The sequence below is a fragment of the Vulpes vulpes genome, chromosome 14, assembly GCF_048418805.1.
Source record: "Vulpes vulpes isolate BD-2025 chromosome 14, VulVul3, whole genome shotgun sequence".
Classification (NCBI taxonomy): Eukaryota; Metazoa; Chordata; class Mammalia; order Carnivora; family Canidae; genus Vulpes; species Vulpes vulpes.
Genome location: NC_132793.1, coordinates 135,201,506 through 135,221,907, shown reverse-complemented (window position 1 = coordinate 135,221,907; position 20,402 = coordinate 135,201,506). Strand labels below are relative to the sequence as shown.

Here is a 20,402-nt window from a genome sequence, read left to right as displayed (position 1 = left end):
ATATATATGCCTCCTGGTTTGCATTTGTAGAAACAGGATATATGGTGCTATGTGAATTATTGGGTTTTGGTTTATGTGCTTCTTCAACTTTAGAAAATATTTCCGTATTGCTCTCTTACTAGCAGTGGATAAACATTGCTGCCATGCAACAATCTCTCTAATGCTGGATATCGCCCAATTTTTAAATTTGTACCAACTGTGTGGGTGTAGAATGGTATCTCATTGTGGTTTTCATTTGCATTTTCCAGATTTTTAATGATCTCTTACATTTTTTTGAATGTTTACTAGCCATGTGTTTCTCCTTCTGTGAAGGAACTGTTTACATCTTTCGTCCATTTTTCTATAGTCTTGTTGGTCTTTTTAATTGAAATACTCTAATAAAAGTGTATTTTTCTAGGTTTTGCAGTTCTATTAGGTTCTGCTTCTTGTATTTTGGATCTCTATCATTAGGTGCATAAACATTTAGGATTGTTAAGTCTTCTTGATAAATCGACCCCTTTAATTTTATGAAATGACTTTTCATATCCCCAGTAATATTCTTGCTCTGAAATCTACATGGGTACTCACATAGCCACTCTAGTTTTGTTGGATTAAAATTAGCATGGTATATGTCTGTTTTTTCATCCTGACTCTTTTAACCTTCTTTTGTCTTTACATTTAAAGTGGATTTCTTATAGGCAGCATATAGTTGAGTCTGATGTTTTTATTTAATCTGATAATCTCTGTCTTTCAGTTGTTTAGACTCATTCACATTTAATGGTATTGATATGGTTGGGTTTAAATCTAGCATCTTGCTATTTATTTTCTATTTTTTCTGTCTTTTATTTTCATTTCCCTCTTTTTCTTTCTCAGATAACTTATTTTTAATGACTACTATATATTCTTTGCTGACTTACTAATTGTAATTCTTTGTTTTATTAGGATTTATAGTTTATATATTTATATATATATTTACATATATATATTTATAGTATATATTTTTAACTTGCTACAGTCTACCTTCAAGTGGTATTATAATGCTTATCATGCATAGCTAAAGACTCTTACAACATACTTCTATTTCTCCCTTCCTTGCCTTTGTGTACTGTTGCCCTACATTTTATGCCTCCATATGTTATAAACTTTATGCTACATACTGTATTTCTTTAGCCAATAAATTATCTATGGAGATTTGAATAATAAAAAAATTCTTATGTATTTACCCATGTAATGACCATTTCTGGTGTTCTTTCCATTGTGTAGATCCATACTTCCCTCTGGTATCCATTGCTGTCTACCTGAATGATTTTCTTTAATGTATTGAGGATTTGCTGGTGATGAATTCTTTGAGCTTTTGTATGTCTGGACAAGTATTTAGCCTTCATTTTTGCAATATATTTTTACTAGTATAAAATTTTAGTTACACAGATTTTTGTCCCTTTCATTTTTTTTTTCAAAGATGTTACTCCATTGTCTTCTTGCTTGCATTGTTTTTGACAACAAATCCGCAGTATTCTTATCTTTGTTCCTCTAGACATTATATATCTTTTTCTTCTGGCAGCTTTTAAGATATTTCTCTCATGACTGGTTTTGAGCAATTTAATTATGCTTTGGCATAGTTTTCTTCATTTGTCTTGTGCTTGAGGCTCATTGATCTGGGATTTCTAGGTTTATTGTTTTCATTAAATTAAAAAATAATTTCAGTCATCATTTCTTCAGAAAATGTGTTTGTCCCCTCCTTTGTTCAGTCCTTTGGAGATTCTGATTATACGTGTATTGGGCTGATTGAAGTCATCGCAGAGGTCACTGATCCTTTGTTTACATTTTGAGTCTTTTTTTTTTTCCCCTCATGTTTCATTTTAGAGAGTTTCTATTGCTATGTCTTCAAGTACACCAATTGTTTCTTCTACAATGTTTCATCTGCTGTTAATCCCATCTGGTGTATTTTTTATCTCAGGCATTGTAGTTTTTATATCTTGAAGTTCAATTTAGATTTAAAAAAAAATTTCCATGTCTCTATCTACATTTGCAACTGTGTTTATGAGTGAGATTAGCTTCTAATTTTTTCTTTCATGTAGTGTTATTTTCTGGTTTTGGAACTAGGATATTTTAGCCACATAAATTGAGAAATTCAAAAAAAAATTTTTTTGGAATAATTTACACAACAGTGGACTTTTTTTGTGTGTGTTTGTTTGCTTTTAAATGTTTGGTAGAACTCAGTATTATAACCAACTGGCATGGCATTTTCTTTGTGGAACATTTTAACTACTGATTTAATTTTGAAATTGTTAAAAGATCTTTCAGATTTTTCAGTTTTCCTCAAACCAATTTTGTTAAGGCTAATTTCCTAAAATGTGTCATTTCTAAATAATTTTTCAAATATATTTTAATAAGGTTTTAAGAATAATATACCATTTCATCACTATAATCTCTGCAGTTTCTATAGCTCTATTCCCCTTTGCATTACTAATACTTATTTTTATCTTCTTTCATTTAAAAAATTATTTTGCAGGAGTTTTTCTATTTAATTAGACCTTTCTAAAAGCCACTTTTTTGCCTCTGTTAATCCTCTCTATCCTGCTTTGTTTTCTGTTTTATTGTTTCTAATATTACCTTATTTTTTCTATTTATTTGTCTCCGTTCTCCTGATTTGCTCCTTCTCCTCCTTCTTTTCTTCCTCTTCTTTCTCTCTCTGCTTTACACTTTTAAGTGAGATACTTAGCACATTAACTCTGAGGCTTGGTTCTTTTCTCATACATGAATTAAGGCTTTCTCTCTAAATACCACTTAAATCCCATACCATAATGTTTTCATATTTATCTTTCTGTTACAAAGTTTTTAATATTTACTGATGACCATCATTATGCCTTATTTGAATCTTAAGTTATTCAGATGTACCTACCTTTTTAGATTTCTAAACATTTAGAAGTTTCTTTTTTTTTCCTTTTTTTAGATTTTATTTATTTGATAGAGAGAGAGCAAGCACAAGTGGAGGTGGAGCAGAGGGAGAGAGAGAAGCAGACTCCTTGCTGATTTCTCACTTTTGTGCCTTTATGTTGTTTTGGTCCAGTATTTTAGTTATTCTTTTTAATCCTCATAAAATATACATTTTGTTATCCTTTTATATGTTAAGAGCTTGTTTAGGTTATCCATATATTTATTAATATCTTTATCATCCTCTTTCTTCTAATGTTTCATTTAATATTATTTCTTAAATTAATTTCCATGCTAATTAAAGCTTATATAATAAAATAATTTAAAGAATCAAAATGAAACTGTTTTAGAGACCATTAATCTCTGGTCCCCTTCCATGTTCCTCTCTCTAGAGGAAACTCCTTTAACTCTTTAGTTAATCCTTTTGGCACTGACTACTATATTTTAAACAAGTTTATGCTACTAGTTCTTGGTTTTAGTCCTGTTGTAGGCATAATCCATTGACTTCTCACTGTGAAAAGTGAGGATTTACCATTTTGTCCACTTTCTTTCCTTCTACCTTCCCACTTTCACTGACCCCATGGACAATTCCAATACCATAAAAATTGGGGAGTTACTACTAACTTGGTATAGAGTTGCAGTTTTGCAAGATGAAAAGAGTTCTGGAGATGATGTGGTGATGGTCCCACAATAGCATGAGTGTACTTAATGTCACTGAACTGTACACTTGGAAGTAGTTAAGATGGTTAGTCTTATGTGTGCTTTACCACAATTAAAAAATACTATTGTCAGAGCACATACTGCAATGTTTATAGATTGAATGAAGGAGCATGGGTAGTTACAGATGAAACAAGATTTGCACCATGTTGAAAACTGCTAAAGCAGAGCCATGGGTACACAGGGCTTTGCTGTATTATTCTGTCTACTTTTGTGCATGTTGACAATTCCATAATAAATTTTTAAAAAATTGAGAGAGAGAGAATGGGGGGAGGGCAAATGTGAGGGGAGAGAGAGAATCTCCCACAGACTCCACACAGTGTAGAGCCCAGATGAGTGGGGCTCCATCTCACGACCCTGAGATTCATGGCCTGAGCCAAAATCAAGAGTTGCCTGCTTAACCAACTGAGCCACCCAAGTGCCCTCCGTGACAAATTTTCAAAATTAAAAATATCATACTAGATACTCTATCAGTTTAATCTTCTTGAAGAACTATTTCCTATAGCCTGTGATGTACTTACATTGGCTGGTTAGTCCCTAGGTTTGCTGCACAGCTGTATCTGTGGAGGTCTCCTTTTGCCATTGCCTGGAGATTCCCTTTCTTGACTTTTTTTTTTTTTCCTGCTGAATTCCTGTTTTCCTGGATCCTAGATTTTATCTTTCATGGTCTACATGATTGTTGTAGTGAAACTTATCCTCCTATAATATCCAATGAAAAGAATTTTTTTTTCTCAGTATCCAATGAGATCTCATATGTCTGATAATATCTTTTCTTTTCATTCTCACAATTAATGGTTGGAAGGCTGGATTGTTGTTGCAAATATTGAGGAGTCATTTCCCCCTTCCACCCAACTTTGTGTCAAGTTGGTTGCTTTGTTGTCTCTTTCTCAGGTAGAGTTTGTTGCTTGTTTATTCTTGCACAGAGTGTGGAGTCCTTGCATTGCTAGCCTGATATAAGCATGTTCATGTAGGCTCCCATCTTTGGTAAGCTTTAGACTTTGTCTCCCTTCTGCTTTGTCCCACAGGCCATTAAAATGGCAGCTCACATCATCTGGGTTTGGCAGATGGTCCAGGAAAAAAAATTTTAATAGGTATGATTTCTTTGTATACATACTTAATATCCGACTTGATTTCAACTGCCATTTCTGCTTTTGTCAGAGCTCTTCCTTTTACCAGTCTCTCCTGTCTCCCCACGGTCCCCTCCCATAATTTACAGCCTATACTGACCTTTTTTTTGGTCTGAAAACGAATACCTAATTCTGCTTGAATTGTCCACAAAATATGAGTAACTAGTTGCTAAATGAGGACCTAAAAGACTTTCCTGTAATTGTTTTAGTTTACTCTATCTGTGGCTTTCTTTCTTACATAAAACTCATTATGAAATATTTTAGGCATATCAAAAGGGTTGTGAATAATATAATAAACATCTCTCCATATACCCTTAACCCAGTTTAAAGAATGAGATATAAAAGGTACAATCAAACTCCTCTCTGGTTCCATTAGCCCTTTTTCTCCCTAAATGTAACCACTAGCCTGAACTGATCATTTCCAGGCATGCTGTATGTTTATCTCATATGTATATATTCAGAATACATATGGATTGTTTTACATATTCAAAAATATACAAAACATGATGAACATATTGTGTATATTCTTTAAAAAAATAAGTAGATTTTATATTTTAGAGTAATTTTAGGCTTGCAGAAAAATTGAACAGAAAGTACTGAGAGTTTCCATATACCTCATTCCCCCAGTTTCCTCTACTGGTAATGTCTTGCTTTACTGCGAGACAATTATTACAACTGATGAATGAATATCAATATATTATTAAATAAAGTTCATACTTTATAGGCTTTGATAAATCTATCTACCATTACAGCATCATGTAGAATAATTTTATTGCCTTAAAAACCTAAATTCCACCCATTTATCTCTCTATGCATTCTTTTGAATCTCAATTTTTTTGGTTGTATAGTTTTTTTGTTTTGAGGCTGAGTCCATTTGGAGCCCTATAACAAAACATCATAAACTAGATGCCTTATAAACAATAAATATTTATTTCTCACAATTCTGGAGGCTCTAAGTCTGAGGTGAGAGTGCTGGCATGGCTCGGCGAGGGCTCTCTTCTGCATCACAGACGTTTGTGTGTTCACATGGCACGAGGGAGTGGGGAATTCTGTGGGGTCTCTTTTATAAGGGGCTACCTGATTCATGAGGCCTCCACCCTCCTGACTTCAGCACCTCCCAAAGACCCCGCCTTCTCAAACCAGGCCATTGGCATTAGGATTTCAACATAACTTTTTGGGGGGGATACAAACATTCAGACTGTAGCAGAGGGTTATTGATGCTCCAGTTCTTTTCCTTTAACTGCTCATTAGTGTTTCTTCTGTACAATTATACTTCAAATTAATTATCTGTTCTACTGTTGGTAGAACATAGGTTGTTTCCAGGAGTCTGTTGTTACAGACATCTCTGCCTCAATGATCTCATATAATCTCTTTGTGAAAATGCATGAGCATTTCTCCAGGGTATGTACCTAGAAGTGAAATGAGGGAGTCATGAGATTTTTAAAATTACTCCGTTATACCATAAGATGGATTCTAACTACATTTTAAACAAGATTTCTGTGTGTACAAATATTCCACATGTAATGTAATTTCTACTTTCTGTTCTTCTAACGTGCAACAGTCTCTTTCCTGTGGGCTTATTTGGATTCTAGCTTCTCTTTTTTTCTATTTTATTCCCATTCCCACCTCCCAGCAACTCATCTTGATGACCCAATTTTTTCTTTAGGTGTCCGTCTAAAAGTCATTTCTCTAAGAGATCTGAGACTCTAGCCCACATCTGGATAAATGCCCCTCCTTGGTTTTCTGGCAAGGCTTGTACTTCGGCTGTTTTGCAATTGCCCATAGCTAAGTTCTCCAAGGACAGGAAGCACAGCAGAGCGCACTGTGCTATCTTCTGTGCTCAGCGTAGAGCCTGACACGTAACAGTTGTGGAATTAGTGGAGGCATGAATGAATGAAGGTAGGACACTAATATCATGTCAAAAATGGCAGAAACTTGTGCCCTCCCCACAATAATTGACTGGACCATTGCAGGCTCCATTGTTGGCTAACAGGAGACTAGAGTTCAAGTGTAGAGGGCCAGGGACAAGGTCCTGAGACTCTGACAGGCACCCCAAGGACAAGGCTTGTCAGCCATGGCCAGGAGGAGATATTTTCAACTCAGACATTCATAAACTGGGGCCTGCCTCTGTTTACCAGCTGGGAAATCTTCAGAAAATGAACCATGAAAGCCTGCTATGCGGCAGCACTGTGCAATAATTTTTCATTTGCCACCAGTCAGCTTCAGGGATCAAGGACAGCTAAACACATAACTCGCTCATGCATGTTATTTTAAAGGCATATTTTAAAGTTATAAATATGGTACATTGAGTTAATGAGGTATGTTCTTTTGGCGACAAATATTTACATTCCACATATGCCTCTTGATGTCAAGAGTGTAACTGTTTCATTTTCTTCTTTTTCTCAGGAGGCTGGGATGCAGATGGAAAAGGCCCTAGTGTCTGGGACACATTCACCCATCAGGGAGGAGAGAGAGTTTTCAAGAACCAGACTGGCGATGTAGCTTGTGGCAGCTACACTCTGTGGGAGGAAGATTTGAAATGTATCAAACAGCTTGGATTGACTCATTACTGCTTCTCTCTTTCCTGGTCACGTCTGTTACCTGATGGGACGACAGGTTTCATCAACCAGAAAGGCAAGTGTTTCTTAAAAATAGAAGGTTGCAGCTTTAATTCAAGGTTATTGCTGCAGTCTGGCATAATTAATCCAGTATGCTATTCTGCAGTGGAGCTTTGAAATTGCACGTTTTTAGGGTGATTATAGGATGAATTTTTTGAAATGGGTTTGCATGAGCTCTCTTAGTAATATTCTGTTTTCCCTTAACTGGAGATATTTGTCGGGAAGGGACAAATAGGTGGGTAGGAAAGGGGGTGAGAATAATAAGTGTTTCATTTGTGGAAGATATTCTTGAGTATTAACCTAAAGGTAAACCTCCAAAACTTAGGTATTGAGCTATTTTCAGTTGCGGTATGCTGCGAAGAGTTATGAAAAGCCCTGGAGAACTTGAGAAGATTTTGAGTGTTTCAACTGGAGCTGAGTTAGTGGAGCAAATTAACTAGCACACAGAGATGAGCACCAAAGCATCTGGAGTCCGCTTAATTTGGGATTAAGGGCCAGCTACATCACTTACTATCTGTGGAAGCATCCCTTGTGCATTTTTTTCTGCCTCAGTTTCCCCGCAAGTAGAAAGGAATACTCTAATCGTTCCTAGTTCAGAGAGTTGCTGGAAAATTAAATGAAATAATCTTTGTAAACCGCTTTATACAGTAGCTGGTATATCGTAAAAGCTTTCAAAAAATGTTAGCTATTATTCTTATCAAGCTTTGTCATTAAAAGGACTACTGCCCTCTTTGAATGTGTGTTATTTATGAGGCATTTTACATACATTTTCTCTAATCCCCATAATCAGTGAGAAAGGTATAATTAATCACATTTTACAGTGGTGCATATCCAAATCCAGATATTTTGTAAATAGTATATTTGGAATTTAAGCCTAACACCTGGCTAGTTCCTTCCACACAACAGGGTTGGCAAACTATGACCTGAGAGCCAAATTTGGCCTGCTTCCTAATTTTGTAAATAAAGCTCTATTGCAGCATAGCTGTGCCCATTCATTACACATAGTCTGTGGTTGCTTTCCCACCACAATGGTAGAACTGAGTAGTTGGGGCAGAGATCATAGGGCTTGCAGAGCCTACAATATTTACTACCTGGTACTTTACAAGAAGTTTTGTGACCCCCATACTACAACTTAAGGGCTTCTTAATAAAGAACTTTTATTACTTCTTTGTTCTGGAAAATATTTCACACTACTCCTACAGTTGGGACTAGGTGAGGCAAGTGATACGTCTAAGGTGCAAAATTTAAAGAAATGTTGGCTCTCAGGGTCTCAGAAGTGCAAGATGGGCACTTGCAGCTTCCTGAGTGAAGGCGCCTGCTTGCCCCACCCTACTTTCAGCTGTGGTGTCTTCAATGATCCTCGGGGGTTCTATTTGAATAAGTTGTCGGATTTCCTTCATAGTAAGAACAATCTGTGATAACAACTACTAGGTGGGCTTGTGTACTTGCTAGGCTCATTTTATGTAAGTTGAGGTGACCTGAACATTGGGAACTGCAGCTGCAACCTATGTCTCCCCCAAGATAGGGACAACACAAGGGTAGCAGGTCCATTGCTCGATTCCAAAGACAGTAGCTCCCTTGACTAACTGCTGTTGGTTGAATGTCTACTTTCTTGACATCACTGGCCAGGGTTTTGTTTTGTTTTGTTTTGTTTTGTTTTTTTCCTGACTTTGAACAGAATTTAATTTGTTGTAAAGTTTAAAAGTGAACTAATAATTTTAAAAGTGAATGTGCTTTGCTCATTCGTCATCTGTAACCTTCTCTTTTCTCAGGCACCATCACATCCCCAAGGACTAAAACCTAAGAGTAATCTTAGTTGCTGGGTCTACTTATTTTCACTCATTTTCTGTCCTTTAATCCCTTGCACAAAATGCTGCCCCGGCAACTTGCCTAAAGCTTTGCCTCAGTTGTGTTGGCTTGCATCATCTCCTGCTAAAGACAAAGCAAGATTAAAAAGTAGTAATAATATTTATTTATTTGAGGAGGGGAGGGGATGAAGGAGAGGAAGAGGGAAAATAATCCCAAGCTGACTTCCTGCTGAGCACAGATCCCAAAGCAGTTCTTGATCTCATGACCTTGAGATCATGACTTGAGCCAAAATCAACAGCCTGTCACTCAAGTGACTGAGCCACCCAAGCACCCCTATAACATTTTATTTTTGGTCATCTTAAGCCTCAACTGCTGAGCCACCCAGGTTTCCCAACTTATTTATTTTATAATTGGAAGATTTACCTCTTAATTCTCTTTATCTATTTTGCTCATTCTCACTCCTCCATCCTCTCTAGCAACTATCAGCTTGTTCTCTATACCTATAGATATCTATATCTCTATATCTTTGTATCTCTCTCTATATATATCTATGAAACTGTTTCCATTTTGTTTTGTTTGCTCATTTGTTTCCTAGATTCTGCATGTAAGTGAAGTCATACAGAAATTGCCTCTGACTTATTTCACTTAGCATATTACCCTCTAGGTCCATCCGTGTTATTGCAAATAGCTAGATTCCATTCTTTCTTATGGCTGATCAATAATCCATTATATACACACAGACACATGTACACACACATACATACACACGTAAACCACATCTTTATCCATTCGTCCATCAATGGACATTTAGGTTGTTTTCATATCTTGGCTATTACAAATAATGCTGCAATGAACACAGAGGTTCATATGTCTTTTCAAATTAGTGTTTTTGTTTTCTTCAGGTAAATATCTAGAAGCGGAATTTTTGGATCATATGACAGTTCTATTTTAATTTTTTTGAAGAACCTGCATACTGTTTTCTATAGTGGCTACACCAATTTACATTACTACTAACACTGCATGAGGGTGCCCCGTTTCTCCACATCCTCACTAACACTTGTTATTTCTTGATAATAGCCATTCTGACAGGTGTGAGGTGATACCTCATTGTGGTTTTGATTTGCATCTCCCTGATGGTTAGTGACATTGAGCATTTCTTCATGTGCCTGTTGGCCATCTGTATGTCTTTTTTGGAAAAATGTCTATACAGGTTCCCTGCCTATTTTTAAATCAGATTGTGTTTTGATATTGAGTTTTATGGGTTCTTTATATATTTTGGATGTTAAACCCTTGTGAAACTTTTTTTTTTATAATCTCAAGTGATTTCATTTGGTAAGAATATTTACATACTTTACTGCAGGAATATTAAGGGACACTGACCCAGACCCACTGGGAGTGTTAATATATGTTATTTGCTCTGTATTTCCTTTCTAAAAATCCAGAAATTCTGACCACATTTGTCCCCAACGTTTTCAGATAGGGGATTACCATACCACTATGTCAATATATGAAACTATTTAAAATGAACTTGAGATATACAGAAGTTCATGGAGCACTCTGTAGATCAGTAATCCAGGAGCAGGGCAGCAGAAAAGCTGAGGGTGGTGGTGGTGAGACTGGAGATACTGGGACCACTTGAATGATGTAGGAGATCACTCATCTACATCTCATGTGGGGATCATGTGCCCCAGCACTGAGCTCTTCATGTTTGGCCCCAGCTTTTGTAAAGTCATAACTCATTAATATTACAGACTTTTCCATGAACAAGAGGGCATGGGAGGTGCTTCCAGTAGGCAGGATTTCAATATGGGGTTGTTCACTCTTGTGCAGTGATCTGTTGAAGCAACTGGAACTGTTTTAACTTAGAAAGGCCATCATTTGTTTTTTCTGTTTAAGCATTTTCTCAAAGAGCCTATAAAGAATTGGGAAACCTTTGTCACTATCCTTTACAGGGCACCTCCATTTTTTGGTATTCAACTCCCTATTTTAAAGTGTGATTAGAGGACATTTGGAAACTTGTAAAATCTTATTTTCCCAAACTGGAAGAATATTTTATGAAGTGGAATTGTTCCACAGCCTTTCTCTTTCAAATGTCAAGTTTTCAAGATTTAACAAGAAGAGATTGAGCTGGCAACTGAAATCACATATTTCTGAAATTCTCAACTGTTCAAGTGAATTTTCATATCTGCCACAAATGCAAGTTTCAGATGATTAGTAGGGACCCAAGTATTGGAAATAAAAAAAATGAATGTTTATGCGGAATTTCTTATTCACTTTAGTATTTAAAATATGAGCACAGTTAGCAGGAATGGTAAAGTAAATAACCAAAGAAACATTTACTAACCTCCTACTCCATATTGAACAGAGTGTTGTTAGGCTGAATAATGGCTCCCCAAAGATGTTCATCCTAATTCTTAGAAACTGTAAATATGTTTTCTGACATGGTAAAAGGGACTTTAGAGCTGTCATTATACTAAAAATCTTGAGATGGGGAGATTGTCCTGGATTATCTGGGTGGTCCCAGAGTAATAACATGAACCCTTACAAGAGGGAGGCAAGGGGGTCAGAACCAGAGAGAAGATATAGGAACTGAAGGAGGTCAGAGAGAAGAGGTACACTGTTGGCTTTGAAGGTAAAGAAAGGGGCCATGAGCCAAGGAATGCACGCAGCCTCTGGAAGCTTGAAGAGGCAAAGAAATGGGTTCTCCTTGAGAGCCTCAAGAAGGAATTTAGCCCTCCTGACATGTTGATTTTAGTTCATCGAGAATCATTTTGGATATCTAATGGCTAGAACTATAAGATGATGAATTTGTGTTGGTTTAAGCCACTAAGTTTATGGTACTTTGTTATAGCAGCAATTGGAGACTAATGCAGGCAGTGTGCTAAGAGAATGTAGGGAAATTAAAGAAATTAACTGGTGGAATGAGTCTAGAGGAGAGTGACCTCGTTATCATGTATGATAGATGGTAGGCACTTGACCAAAATTAATTCTACATTAAGACATTTGTAGTTTGACTAGCAAGATTCCTGTTCAGTAATTTTCTGTACTGAGACATCATCTTTGTAAGTCCTAGCCATGCCCTCTCCTAAGGGAATTTCCCTATTTCTTTGTTCTACATAAACCTGCTTCACTCCAGGCCATAGCTGACTGAACAAGGGAAAGACCTCTTTCCTTGTAGATGTATTATTGGGTAACCTAATGGAAAAGGAGAATCTTGCTCAATTGTCTTCACCTCTCAGGGATGTTTGGAATCAAGGAGTTGAGAATCTGAGTTGGTTGGTGTTGGAACCAGGACTATAAGGTAGCTTTGCAAATAGGATGCCATTTTGAGATCATAGCGAATTGGATGCTAAGGAAATGGGTTCTGGGAGAAGGAAAGGAATCAAGTAGATGTGTTGAATGAAATTGAATGAGTGAGACCAGCTTTCTGGAGAGGCAAACACTTTCTCGGCCTCCAGTTTCAATTCCCTTGAGTTTCAGTTGTAATTTTCCATCATTGGGTATCTGATAGCTCTCTATCATTTTGAATAATGCCCATGTATCCCACACTGACTAACCACCTGCCCCTCATGCTACCTTTATAGTTGAGTTAATCAAAGTGGGTTACTTGTCTCTATATCTAAAAGACCTTTAACTCAAATTTGCTTTATAAGTCTAAAGATGAAACAAGATGGAATGGGCTTGATTAAATCAGAAAAAAAAATGGTAGTAAGTAAGTATGAAGGAAGGCTGTGGGAGTCTTAATGGTTAATCAGTTATGCCCTAAATATCCAGAAGCAGAACAGGGTCCAAATATCCTGTCAAAGTTTCAAGATCCCTAGATTGGTAACAAATGATCATTTAAAAATATATATTTGTTCAGAGAATTAGTTACTACTGAATTGTGCTGATAAAGCTAGAGAAGCCTTTCATGGTTTGTTCTCATTTTTTACTCAAAATGGTCATGAGGTGTCACTACTAATATGCACTTTTTGCTGAGAAGGAAACTTAGGTGTAGACAGACCAAGTGATTTATCCACAAGTCCACGATTCTTTGGTGGAACTGTTTGACTCTGGAGCTCTGCTCTTAAAAATCTCACTTCACCGCTTCATGGGAAACTTGCGTTACAGCACCAAACCAGAAGTGCTCTGTACAAACCAGAAGCACTCAGTTCTGGGATGTTAAATATTAATTATGCAATGCTCTGTTGCTCTGCCAGGCTGATGAGTGAGAAAAAAAATCTTATTTAAAAAATTTTAAATCTTCAATTCAACTAAAGATTATCATGTTGTTTGAATTACATTGATTGCTATCATTAATGATTGTGCCATATCTAATGATGCTTACAAGAGATAAATCATTGATTCCTCCAAAAATGAAAAAAAAAGGGGGAGGGATCCGATATTATGAATCAGCTCCAAAATAGGTGATTGTGAAGACCTAAAAAATAGAGTCACCATGTTTCTGGTTCTGAAACATTTATGGGACATGGAATGTCTTAGTAGGACAGGGTCAGTCTTTGTAGTGAGATGGGCTGGGTTATGGGGGTTAAATGCTGGTAGTGCCATATGACAACCATATGACAAAGTTATCACTTAAGTCTGGTATTCACTCTCTTTGAATCTTGGTTTTCTTAGATGCTTAGTGAGGATTAGAATGCCTACTTTTAGGGTTTAGGGCTAAGATTAAACAAAATGTGTGACATTTGGTATGTATAGTATGAATGCAATGAATAAAAGCTGATATTATTTTTATATTCAGAGCCAATGGAAGGAATTGGTTATGAAAATCTTAACACAGGGCAGCCCAGGTGGCTCAGTGATTTAGTGCCTCCTGCAGCCCAGGGCCTGATCCTGGAGACCCGGGATGGGGTCCCGCGCTGGGCGCCCTGTGTGGAGCCTGCTTCTGCCTCTGCCTGTGTCTCTGCCTCTCTCTCTCTCTCTCTCTTTCTCTCTCTCTCTCTCTGTGTGTGTGTGTCATGAATAAATAAATAAAATCTTAAAAAAAAAAAAAGAAAATCTTAACACATACCAATTCCCAACTGATTCCATCATACCATCTTTGGGTATTGCATTTTACAGGTGAGGATATGTGGGCTTACAGAGGCCCAGGGATGGGATTGTGGGATGTTCTTTTATTCCAAGAGATAAGAAAAACTATACATTTTGGTGAATATATTAGTATTCTATTGCTGCTGCAACAAATTTACCACAAGCTTAGCTGCTTAAAAATAGCATAAATTTTATAACTGAAAATAATATAACATTGTATATTAATTATATTTTAATAAAACCCCACAAATGTATTACCTTAGAGTCATCAAGGCCAGAAGTCTGACATGGGTCTCTGTAGGCTAAAATTAAGGTGCCTCCATGGTCGCATTTTTTTCCACAGGATCTAGAAGACAGTCTTTCTTGGCTCATTCAGATTGCTGGAAGAACTCAGTTTCTTGTGCTTGTAGGACTGAAGTCCTCATTTCCTTGATCGGTATGAACTGAGGGCAATTTTAAGTTTCTAGAAGCCACCTGCATTCCTTGGCAAGTGGCTTCCTTCTTCTGTCTTTAAAGTTGGCAATAGTGGGTTGAGTCCTTCTTATGCTACTACCCTCTCCTACTCCTTCTTCTATTATTGTATCTTTCTGATCCTCTCTGCTCTAATCATTCATTTCTAGGGTGTAGTTAGTTTGGGCCCATCTGAATCATCTAGAGAAATCTTCCCATCTTAAGATCCTTAACCCTAATCACATATGCAAATCCTTTTTGCTATGTAAAGTAACATATTCACATGTTTCATGGATTAGGGCATGACATCTTTTTGGAGCTAGGGTATTCCATCAAGTGAGTAATGGCATACAAATGGGTCTTCCAAGTATGGAGTTATTATGCATGATTCACATTATGTTCTGGTTTGCAAAACAAGTGAACTGTTGTTAAAAATATCCACTCTTACAGACAGATAGGTAGACAACACATGGCCTTGCATAATTTGGTGTCTGTTTACCCCTCACCACTCTTATTCTTTCTCTGCTCAGCTATACATTCTCATTATACTGAACTTACAGTTCCCAGACAGAACTATACTTGGCTAAATTACAATATAAATGCAAACAATAGCCAGTCCATATATGATAATAAAACTCTGACCCACAAAAAAAATCTGGGAAACCCAACCACAACCTCTGCAGAGATTGGTCCAGAATAGTCAGAACTTGGTCAATGTCTGCCAACTTCTCTGTTTCTATTTTTGTTGTTGTTGTTGTTGGTGGTGGTGGTGGTTCATTCTCTTGCTCCCTGCTTCCAAATTAGGACCAACCAAAGAAAACCAAATAAGTAGCCCAAAGCAATTGCTTAGGATGCCCCATTTCTAGTTAGCCTACCTCCCGCCTCCCTTGCCAACAACTTTCAATCGGAAGGTAACTGAACCTTCTCCTTCCCCTCCTTTTTGTCACTCTAAAGCTTTCCCTCTTCCCTGACAGTCTTTGAGTATCTGTCAAATGCAAGCGGTGATGGCTGACTCCCTTGCTACAGCAAACTGAATAAATAGACTGCTCACAATTGGGTGGTATTTGTTTGTTTCCACACCCCCTTTATTCTTTCACATATTTGTTTCTCTTTGTTCTCTTTTTGGATCACTTGTTCTTCCTTGCCTTATGTGAGTAATTTATATTCATCATTTGAGTGTCAGCTTAGATGTCACTAATGACAACAATAACAATAATTATTAAAATGATAGCTAACCTGTACTGAGCCCTTACCTTATGCCAAGAGCTATTCTAACCATTTTCAATTTATCAACTCTTTAAACCCTCGCAATACATTATTGAAGTAGGTTTCTATTATTGTCAAAAATTTTACAGACAGAGAAAGATAACTCAGATAGAGTAACTTGCCTAAGGTCACTGAAATAGGTGAAGGAATTGGGATAGAATTGTGGTAGCCTGTTGCCCTATTTTACTTTTGAAATAATGATGGTGTATTGCTTTCAAAATAAGTTTTCAAATGTCCTCAGTTTGGAATGGGTACTCCTTATCATATGCTTGAAAGGTATTTAATTTGTCTTTACCAATAACACTGTATTATAATTGTTTACAAATTTATCTGTAATCCCTACTAAAATTGAAGCTACCTTAGACCCAGAACAACATTATCTTATATACGTTTGTATGTCCAGCATATAGTAGCTTATCTATACATGTGTATTTAAGGGATGGACAAATTAATGATTGAATGAATAAATTTAAAAATCTGAATTATTTTTTTAATTGGAGGATACTAAGTTAAAAACAGAAAAAGGGACCCTGCTTCTAGACAAACTTTGAAAGCAACACAATTCTACATATGAATGTACAGTTATTATCCAGGAAACAATCTCAAAACAGGACAACTTCCTCTCCTGAGCTTAAGTTTCTTCCATAATCTTAAACATAAAATCACAGGAAGCACTAATACTGGTTTCTCCCCAGAAGGTGTCTTCCAATTAGGAGCCATTATTAGGTTGGACTCTACATCTTCTTGGCATTGGTTTCTGAGGCAGAGTCTTTCTAACTTAATAACATTCTTCTGAACTCTACCACAATCCTAAAAATCTCCCCGCTTCACCACCGCACTTACAGTGCTACAAAATTAGCTGAGAGCCAGGGGTGGCGAGGTATTCTCTTTGACTATGTCAGCATTTTAGAGCAAAGTCCCCAACCATGTTCCATAACATGCCCAGCCTCTGGCCAACTGTCCTTATAATCCACATTCTGGGAGCTCTTATTCACGCTCAGTGGGTCTGCTTTGTAGACTTGAAAGACTGATGTATCTGGAGAAGCACTGAGGCAGTCATCTGGTTCAATTCCTTTACTTTATATTTAATACACTGAGAACCATTCATTCATTCAACAAATATTTATTGAGTATCTACTGAATTTCTGGTTTTGATCCAGGATTTGGGGGATCCAGAAGTGAACTAGATAAGGCCTCAGGTATTATGAGGCTTATATTCTTAATGAGGTTAAGACACAAATCAAGCTAAGAAACAATTTCATTCAGTGTGGCCATAACACAAAGTTGTGTGGTAGCAATTTGCCCAAATGTATCCCTTTTAGAACATATGTCTTCTACGTCTTCCATCACACCCCTGACTTTCTGATCAGCCATTCTTCCTTGGCAGCCTTAATGTTTCCTCTCAAACTTTAACTGATTATATGTAGGAAGTAACAAACCTTATTTTGGATTAAAATTGTTAAGGAAATTATTCCTGATCCTCTCTGCTCTTTACTTATTGTCAATGTTCTAAAAATAAGTTTTCTTCTCATGCTTCATTTTTGTTTTTCTCGTAGGAATCGACTATTACAACAAGATCATTGATGATTTGTTTAGCTAATGGAGTCATGCCCATAGTGACCCTCTACCACTTTGACTTGCCTCAGGCCTTAGAAAACAAAGGAGGTTGGTTGTCAGAGGCAATCGTTGAATCCTTTGACAAATATGCCCGGTTTTGCTTCAGTACTTTTGGAGATCGAGTCAAACAGTGGATCACCATAAATGAGCCTAATGTTTTTGCCCTGCTGGCATATGATCTTGGTATATTTCCTCCTGGCATACCTCACGTTGGAACCGGAGGTTATCAGGCAGCTCATAATTTGATTAAAGCTCACGCCAGATCCTGGCACAGCTATAATTCCTTATTCCGAAGAGAGCAGAAGGGTATGGTGTCCCTAGCAATTTTTGCTCCCTGGGTGGAACCAGCAGATCCCAACTCAGTGTCTGACCAGGAAGCTGCTAAAAGAGCCATAGCTTTCTCCTTGGATTTCTTTGCTAAACCCATATTTACTGATGGTGATTATCCGGAAGTTGTGAAGTCCCAGATTGCCTTCATGAGTAAAAAGCAAGGCTATCCATCATCAAGGCTTCCAGAATTTACAGAAGAAGAGAAGAGAATGATTAAAGGCACTGCTGATTTCTTTGCTCTGCATTATTATACAACTCGCTTAGTCAAGTACCAGGAGAATAAGAAAGGAGAACTGGGTTTTCTCCAGGATGTGGAGATTGAAATTTTTCCAGATCCATCTTGGATAAGTTTGGGTTGGATCTACGTGGTACCATGGGGAATACGTAAACTACTGAAATACATTAAGGTAAAACACAGTGTTTCTGTTCATGTATGCCGAAGTATGGGAAGACAGACATATGTGTGAACTTGGAAAAAGAATGGTTTTAAGCAGTAGGTTATACTTTTGTTGGCTTGGGAAGAGAGATTAGGATTTAAGTTGGTGAGGAGTTAACTAGCTGATAAGAGGCTTCAATACCATGGTTAAAGTTGAGATTCTCTGTTAAAGTCAGTTGTGGTCATAGGAATAGCTTGGGCATATTTTTCAGGCTGATGTCACAATTATAATTCTTTAAAAAAAGCATATTAAGGGTTGAAATCGTTGGATCCTTTTTGGGCCTCTGTTATGCTGGATGGAGTCCAGGTAGCTAAAATTAAAATTTTAAGTTAATGATTTTTAGGACCCTTGCTGTGGGGGGATAGAGAGTGTAGCTGTTGGTGGGACCAAAGGGTTAAAGAGTAGTGACAATCAGCAGATGCTGATGGAAGAAAGATATTTCTGTCTTCTCATTATGATAAGAGTCATTTGACTGTCTTCATGGACATTTGCACAGTTTTGATTTTCCATTGTTAGTCATAAAAGGTCAGTGCGTGGAAAATTAAGTTAATAGGGTCAGTGCAATTTGATGAAAACTAGTTTTGGGTTGTAGCTTAGAGAAGATAGAGGGTAATGCACCTGATTTTATGAGTCTTTTTTTTTTTTTTTTTTCTTTTTACATCTGTTTGGAATAAAACTTCTGCTCTCTTGTTTCAGGACACATATAATAACCCTGTAATTTACATCACTGAGAATGGGTTTTCCCAGGGTGACCCTGCATCTCTTGATGACACTCAGCGCTGGGAGTATTTCAGACAGACATTTCAGGAATTGTTCAAAGGTACCATTTGAAATGATGAAAGATCAATTGTGCAAACTTAATATAATTTTCCCATGTGCCTATTTGCATTCAGCAAAGACCAATGATTTTGAAAGCTGAAATTCATGTAAATCAGTGTAAAGCCATGTAATTAAGAGAGAAGAGAAAAAGTATTTAGGAAAGAGGAAGGTGAGGATTTGGGCCTAGCTTCAACCTCCCCAAATTTAATCAAGTAAAAGCAACCGTCTTCAGTATTTTGTGACTCCTGGGTGAAGGTGACATGAACAGAAGGGGTAGTGGCTGCTGAAAGAGAACATTAGTTATTATAAAAAGATTAGCACGGACCAACTACATCATGCCTATTTGCATATTTTTTTATATCCTAACTACCAAGAAATGAATTGACAGAATTTTTAAAGGACCAAACATTAAAATGGCTTTGGTTGAGTTTCAGCCTCAAATGAGTCTTCCATCACTATGTGTTTCCTTTAAGCTGTAACCAAACAGCCCCTTTTAAGAACAGGTTTTTGTCACATAGAATCTGTGGATTTTATTTCAAGACAATATTATTATTCTAGCAACTGTTCTTTCTCCATGGAATTCTCTTCATATTTGAAAACAAATGTGAAGGAATAATCTCCAACTGGTAACACACATTTCTACACCAGTTAATTTCCCCATTTCAGCATCTATTTGGAACACTGTTGCATCATAAATTTAATTTCTCCTCCCTATAAAGGAATCATATCAGAGAAACAAAATCCAATGTAAAATGAGTCTTTCAATTTCCTTTTTTACTATGATAGGCACACTTCTCTCTATCATTCTATTTGAAAGGTCCTAGAATTATTCTCTCCAAAATTAGTAATATACTGAAATCAGCCAGAAAGAATTCTAGAAAGTGACACAAAATGGTCTCTTTCCAAAACCTAAAATATATTGTCCTCAGCCCCTCACTCAGGCATGGAGTTTATTGGCAGAGGGCAATTGGATTCCTACGATTTGATCCAAGTGAAATAATTCTTTTGTATTACATGCAAAACAAATTCTTTCTCTAGGTAAGAATTCACTTTCTGATTAAAACAACAACAACAACAGGAAATGTCTAGTTTTCTGAGATTCCACTCTTCTTTCTCCCTGTAAATGTAAACCCTATTTAGAGTTAATCCATTCCTCTTAGAGGAAAGTAAGCTGGTTACCAACAGGCAGATTTATGGATGGTATGAGGACCACAAATGACTTGTCCGAAATTGTTCTGTGTATTTTTGGGAAAAGGGAGAAAAATAGA

At 36.9% G+C, this 20,402-nt stretch overlaps 1 protein-coding gene across 1 annotated transcript in view; it reads left to right on the top strand.

Annotated features, from left to right (window-relative positions):
* The window catches only part of LOC112918935 (cytosolic beta-glucosidase-like), a 108,169-nt gene that overhangs the window by 28,586 nt on the left and 59,181 nt on the right, over positions 1–20,402 (top strand). The window contains 4 exon segments of the mRNA XM_025997289.2: positions 7,164–7,391; positions 17,488–17,522; positions 17,524–18,285; positions 19,012–19,135. Of these exon segments, the coding sequence (XP_025853074.2) occupies positions 7,164–7,391; positions 17,488–17,522; positions 17,524–18,285; positions 19,012–19,135 (1,149 nt within the window).